Source organism: Macrobrachium rosenbergii, chromosome 14 (assembly GCF_040412425.1).
Source record: "Macrobrachium rosenbergii isolate ZJJX-2024 chromosome 14, ASM4041242v1, whole genome shotgun sequence".
NCBI classification, from domain to species: domain Eukaryota; kingdom Metazoa; phylum Arthropoda; class Malacostraca; order Decapoda; family Palaemonidae; genus Macrobrachium; species Macrobrachium rosenbergii.
In genome coordinates this window covers 12,872,079-12,879,463 of record NC_089754.1, presented here as the reverse complement: position 1 = coordinate 12,879,463, position 7,385 = coordinate 12,872,079, and the positions used below count along the sequence as shown (strand labels likewise).

The following is a 7,385-nucleotide window of genomic DNA, read 5'->3' as shown; positions in this document are numbered from 1 at the left end:
CTCTCGCCTCGTTTTTGTTCCTTTATCAACGTTCTACCGTAACTTCAATGTGATAAGGTCTTGCTATGCTTATCTCTCTTCCATCTCTTTGGTATTTCAGACGTATCCTTTATCTCCAAAATCTTAGGCTACTCTTTATGAAGGGGAATTGCTGCCATAAGTAAGGTTATGAACAACTCTTGTATGGCATTCGTCATGGCTTCCATCGTTTCTTAAGATGGAAACTGCTGCAATGATCACGGAGAAAAAGGTAATTTCTTGAACACTGGCCAACGGAAGCATTATCTGCAAGATAGCCCTTTTATTACCTATTTTTATGAAAAGGTTCTATGCAGCTCTTAATGCTCTGTTTCACATTATCTTATTGGTGTTTTTCTTTTCTTCCTCAGTATCGCTGAGATTACTTATAGGCTGGTTTATATTCCTTGAAACCTGTGATATCTGTCTCTTGAGAATGCAGGTACAACGTCAATTGAACGCTAAAATCTTATAAAATCTGTTTTTAAAACTAAAGATATCTCTCTTAAGATCTGAACGCCAGAAACCAGCCCTGTGTTTCTTTCCTTAACTAAATCTTGATAGAGATTTGAATACAAATACTACCACCCCTCAAGAGAGACCAGGTGATGCTAACCATTCTCCTAAATTTCTCGTGAGGTAATCATCCTTGTCTATATCATTACATGATAAAAGATTAAATCTAGCACCACACAGCAACAGTTCTACAGGTGTTCATGCCAATGAATCAAATGATTACTGGCCCAAAGAGAACCCAGCTCTTTCTCCCAACTCGGCTCATTATAAGTCTATCATAAGACCTTTGCTCTCTATTTAATCTGTACTTAATGCCATGCGCATTTCTCTCGAAAGCTTGAACATAAGCTTCTACCACTTTCTCGACCACCCTATACACCAAGCTTTGCACCGCTTCATATGCTGTGTTGGAATTTAAAGTCCAAGTGTCAACCATCTTAGACAAATGACTCTCTTCCTTAACCTGCATTTTCTGTGTCATCTAGCTCTTAATTACTGATCATGAACCGGTTTTGTAGCGATCTAAGGGAAATCAATTAGCATTCCCTTTCACTGCAATAATTTCGCTTCATTTGGCCGGCTATGATATTCGTATTCTTATCATTAAAGTTTCTCACTGACAGTCATAAAATATTACCCTCTGGAAAGCCAAGAGGAAAAATATTCATGCATAAGACCTACGCTGCACTTTGAAAACTTCTTCTGAAGGCTAACCTCTCATAGAAATAGCCTGATACACTGAGAAAAACTGCAAAGAAATAAACAGACAGAAAAAAATGTGATAAATGTGGAGACGAGTTTTCGTCGACATGAGCAATTGCTTCGCTTTCGGACTAGTGCGTTCCTTCCAAAGTGATGTGCTGGTTAGCTAATTTATTTGTCTTTTACCCTGATTAGAGGGACCTTTTGTCCACAGAGCAACCAAATACGGAATTAAAATAGCCATTTTACTGTGAAGACGCTGGGTTGTACAGTAGAACACGTACCAAGTTTTTGTTAATTGTTTCATACTTTGGAAGGTAGTGGCCTGCATATAAGAGAAACATATACTGCTCAAACGTTCGTCTGTAGGACCTCTCTCTCTGTCTCTCTCTCTTTTAAAGTGTTTTTGCTGGTTTATTATTGCTATCATTATCATTAGCACGGAACATGATAAGGCACAAAAGTTTGTTAAGTATTTGTGGCAGTTTATCTATTTCTTTTCAGTTTTCTCCTAGATCGTTTCTTGTAAAATTTCTCTCTCTTTCTCAAAATTAATATTTTCTATTTTTCGAGTCATATTTTCAGTCGTGGTTATTAATGACTTATTCTGATCTACACAGACTAAGAACCACAGAGGTGTCTAGCACCTACCACCGCGACGCGAATGCTCCTGTTAATCAGTACTCGACTGTTCAAATCTGCGATTATTCATTGTTTCACTTCTCTTGTTTGTTAGTGCGTTTAACGGTTACCAGTGTTACTCATTCCACGAGGTATTTCCAAGCCCTTTGTTGGCCGAGTTGGTTGAGCTTCAGACCGTCATTCGATGGGCCGGAGTTCGATTCCGCCGCCGGCTGATGAAGAGTTAGAGGAATTTATTTCTGGTGATAGAAATTCATTTCTCGCTATAATGTGGTTCGGATTCCACAATAAGCTGTAGGTCCCGTTGCTAAGTAACCAATTGGTTCTTAGTCGTAAAATAAGTCTAATCCTTCGGGCCAGCCCTAGGAGAGCTGTTAATCAGCTCAGTGGTCTGGTAAAACTAAGCTATACTTACTTACGAGGTATTTCCAATTACGTTCCAACTGAGCAGAATTAGTTGATAAGTGGCTGCCTATCTCGCTCAAACTTGCTACCCGTATGCGTGGCGTGAGATGTAAAAGGGCTTCACGTAAAATGTCCACTGCATCACATTTATTACTTTTTTGCAGCCATTGTCCACAGTTTACCAGCGATTAATTACTCCTTTATTATTCCTAACAGTCTATATAAAAGGTCCTAATTATTATTATATTTATCCTTATTATTACTATCATGGAGACCGCTTCCTAACCTTTTAAAACAGTTCTCAAACTTTTTAACTCGTCGATCCCCCAGTGAAGTCTCAAATTTTCTATCGACCCCCTAGCCTAGCATTCAATAGTTCATGGAAAAAAAAAAATCACCAACGTCAAAATCTATTTGAGTGGTATTAGTTTAGTACTTGGCATGTAGTATGACAAAAAGGTTACACACAGTAACAAAGCATGTTTAGAACTTTAGATGTAAGAGTATATGTAACTTAATTCTCAGTGCAATATACCATTTTCTTCTTCAGCTGTTCACCTCATTAATGTGAAGGATGTGCCTGATGGGACTCAACAAGGATACTGATATTAGGTTGCAGGTTGGTGAGCTTCAGCCGTAGGTCACCTCGTTCTTCCAGGCTCAGTCTGCTCCTCTGTTTTGTTAAGACTGCGTTTGCATGACTGAAACCCGCTTCAAATATGTACGAACTTGGGAGAGCAAGTGAAAATGGCTCAACCACTGCAGAAAGCTGAGGATATTTAGCAACGTTGTTCTCGTTGATCCAAAATTCACGGAGACCTTTTCTTCTGAACAAGGCAATTGCTTCCAGGTCCACAGTCATGTCAGTGAATTCCTCCTCCAGGTGTGAGGCAATATCTGTGTTCCTTATTTCAACACCAAACGGAGTTAGGATCCATTCTGGCAATTTCATTTTTTCCAGGTCTTCAAAGCACACTTCAAAGTCTTCAATTAAATTCTCCAGATGAGTCATGTAAATTTCCAAGTCCCCATCAGAAAATCTCTACGTGACAGTGAAGCTCTAAATAAGCTAAGCTTGCCTTGGCATCCCAGTAAAACTGTCCTGGCCTGAATGATGGTAATACCTTTACCCGGCAGAGGTCTTTGTGTCTCAGTAAATTTAGAATAGAGGTCTACCAAATAGAACAGGGAAATTTTGCATTTTTACAACTCTTCACATAAAGATGAGTCCACATCTGCAAGGAACTGAACAGCTGAGCCTTATAAGTCAACAAGTCTTTGCTGTGACACCTAGACTTTACCTCAGTGTGCAGGCATAATTGCTTATACATGTAATCATTCTCTTAGCACAGCAGTGCAAACAATCGTGAGTTAAGTGGATAAGCCTTGATTTTGTTAATTGCCCTGTTGCACACTTTCAAGGCATCATGTCCTTTTGGCTTTGACTGTAATACCTCAAACAGGCCATGAAAGATTGGAGCGGCCAAAAGTTGACGCGCCAAGTTGTAGGGATAACTTAATTCAAGAAAGTAATACAATTTTTAAAAATATAATAAAGTCTGATAATCATTTTTTTATAAATTGTTAACGAAAATTTCAAGTCGGAGGCTTCACTGGTCCTGTAGACCCCAGCAGAGAACATTCACCGACCCCCTTTCGACCCCCTGACTATTCGTCGACCCCTTGGATAGTCCCATTGACCCCTTGGGGTCGATATCGACCACTTTGAGAACCCCTGTTTTAAGAGAACAACCACTGCCAACATCATTATCTCTATTTTCATTTGATAAGAATATTAACGACAGAAGTATAATCTAATGTAGGATAGGTAGATCCTGTCCGACAAGTGGGACGCGGAATCATTAAGTCGGCTCTTGAATCAAAGGGAGCAGACATCAAAAAACATCATTAATCATCCAGCAGATCAATCACCCTGATTTACAAAACAATTTATCGTCTCAAATCAATCACACAAATGACTTTTATCTACGCGTTGTAGTCCAGACCTCAGTTGTTTGTTTCGTCTTTAAAACCTAATTCAAAACCCTCGTTCTACCATGGCTACGTAATTCCAATTATCTGCTTCTTACTCTATCTGATAAAACCTTAGAAGATATACCATGTATTGCAAGTATTTCTTTAACATTTTCCCAACCAGATACAAAAAGCACACACGGGGAGAGAGAGAGAGAGAGAGAGAGAGAGAGAGAGAGGAGAGAGAGAGAGAGAGAGAGACTCATTTTCATTTGAGATTTCAATTAAATCCACTCTTGCGTACCAGCTATGAAATGGAAGCAGCTGCGTAGGCGTGATAGGAATTTCCCTTCCCGACTAATGCTGAATACCTATCCCATCTCATTTACTTCCATTGTGGATTACAGAAAATGAAGAATAAATTTAAAGATAAAATAAATCCCTGTAAATGGATTAGAAGCGCCAAATTTGCCGTAAAGAACAGCTACTTTGTTGTTATCAAACAATAGAAAAACACATTTAGAAATGAGGACGCAAGCATACAGTGTGCTTCAAGCACGCTGCTAGAAATGATTTTGCAGAACTTCTAGCTAACTTGCAGATATCAAGAATGATGACAACAAATTCTCCAGTCTCTCAAAGGCGACCAGTAATTAGTATGATATGAAAGAAGGTCCTTACAGGAACTTGTCTTGTGCTGTCAAACAAGTGATCTGAAAGGATAAAATGAGATTCAGTGTTTGCGATAAGACAAGAGCTGAGTAAAATTTTGAATATTTCGGTGATAGTAGACGAATACAGGTAATAAACGATAATCTGAGTGGTCAGGCTGATCACTTTCCTTAGGGATGGTTGAAGTAATGCTTGGTTCTAATAGGCAGGGCAAACGCAGGATTTAACTGTTAACAAAAAGCATTGCAAAACGAAAAAGTAAGTTCATCCAAAAATTCCTTCAGGAATGGTGCTGAAATTTGACCTGGACCAGATGACACCTGTCTTCAAGTGAAACAATAACCTTACTTGTCGCATACAGAAAGAATACTATGGGATGCATGGCATTAGAAAAGGGGATGAGAAGGAGAGAGAAATTAACAAAAAAAAAAAAAAATCAACACGAATATAAAATGACAACGGACCAGGAATTCTTTCCATGAAAACAAGACCAAGATATAAGATTACATCTTAATATGGAAAATAATTTTATTCTAAGTAATAAAATCATGATAATAGTAATAAAACTCTTCCTAATAGTAAAAAATAGTAAGAAAAACAGTTGAAGGTAACAGCAGAAGCAGAATCTAGACATGACTGATGCATTTTCACATTTGACTAGATAGTTGAGGCGCAGTGGTCAAACCAAGGGTGAGAAAGAGAAGTTTTAACAGATGACCCGCTTGACATGTCACGGTATAAGGGTTTTCGAATGCTAACACCACTGTTTCCTACAACAAAGGTACGCAGTCTGTAGGCTTACGCTATGACTTCAGCATCCACCAAAGACTTTGAATTATATCACTGGTTGTGCAGTTCAGCAATTTATTTACTTATTAACACTGAATGGTTACGATTTCTTCAATAATCACAACATAAGGATTATGCACTAAAAGTGAATCAGATATTGGATTTGTGAATTAAATCAGTTAAAAAAAAACGAAACTAGGAAATCTCACGCAGTAAGTCCCATAGATGATGGGACTTATTGTGTGATTTTCTTGTTTCGCTGTTTTTTTAAGTTTCGTTGTTTCGTTTTTTTTTTAAGTCAGTGTGTATAAGCTTGTGGACGAGAGGAATTTATCAGTGGAGGGTTATTTCCAGGTAGATGGATAGATGATGGACTAAAATGAATAAATAACTTAGCTTCTGAATAAATTTGATTAAATTACATTTTCTCGCGGGATCAAAGATGTGATTACACCAGCACATTTAAAAACAACACAGCACACTCGTGCACGCTGAGACTGAAATACGCTAATCTAACGCAGAATGATATAAAACAATACGAGAACCTCCCGAAGGAATCTGCTTCGTCTCGACAGCTGAAATTATATAAAAAATGAAACTCCGGGAGCACAGAGCTCTCTCTCTCTCTCAGAGAATATGACAAATTCCAACTTACAACCAGGCAGTGCGTAAAGTACGACTACGACTATGTTTACGTTATGGAGTATACCACGTCTTATATTTAAGATTAGTAACATTAAGAACTAAGTTAAACACAGGTTCTTTATATTACCTTCTAGGAAAAGAAAGGTCTATGAATAACATACTCAAGTGTGGCAGGCTGGGCTACGCTTTCAAGTCACAATCTCAATTGCAAATACTCATAAGAAATGATAAATTAAAAAAGCAGTAAAAACTTACCATGGGAATTGTCATCCTAGTCTCACTTCGATCGTGTATAGAGATTATGATAGTTAGGCATGCAATCAATCATTCGTTATAAGCAAAATCCTTAACCTAGCCAATTACATCAAAATGCACAAGCATAACTGGACGAAAAGGCATCTACATCAAAATACAGGGACAAGTGACTCTGCCTCAGTTATTTAACACTTTCAGCAACACGCTGACACTGGGAATTAAACGGCCCTCTTTCGTTGGCAATGATACAGTAACTTCAGCAATATTAATGACTTGTTCTAACATAGAGACGAGAATACGAATCACATCACCAGTTTTGGATGCGTGAAAAGATGGAGGATGATAATTGTTAGGAGGAGGAAGAGAGGGGGACCTTGAGGGTGTTGCATATACAGTGCAGGAAAGATTGAAAAAGATGGGTTTTAATATCAAGGAAACATAACATTGTGTGAAAGACAGAAATGAATGGTGTAGTTTATGTAAGGGGGTTCAAAGTACTGTGAATGAGTCTTCTATGTAGGTGCTAGAAAGGTTTAATGCAGTGGAAGTCCCCTGCATATCGGTCTGATGAGGTGTTTTCTCCCCAGAGCCAACCCCTGTTGGGGAAAACGATTTAATGTTGAATATATTATTATAATGTGAGATTATGGGCATGTTTTGATTTGATATCTATGATTTTGAGATGTCTTTATTTCTTACAGATGACTCTTGTGTTCTGTATTTTGATATAGTTTTCAGCCATTTCATATGTTTTGAGGTGACTTTGT

General features: G+C 38.2%; 1 protein-coding gene across 1 annotated transcript; it reads right to left on the bottom strand.

Annotated features, from left to right (window-relative positions):
* Positions 1 to 2,845: 2,845 nt before the first annotated feature.
* Positions 2,846 to 3,295, bottom strand: LOC136845489 (SCAN domain-containing protein 3-like). Its single transcript, XM_067115665.1, has one exon. It carries the CDS (start codon positions 3,293 to 3,295, stop codon positions 2,846 to 2,848), a length of 450 nt encoding a protein of 149 aa, XP_066971766.1.
* Positions 3,296 to 7,385: the final 4,090 nt, after the last annotated feature.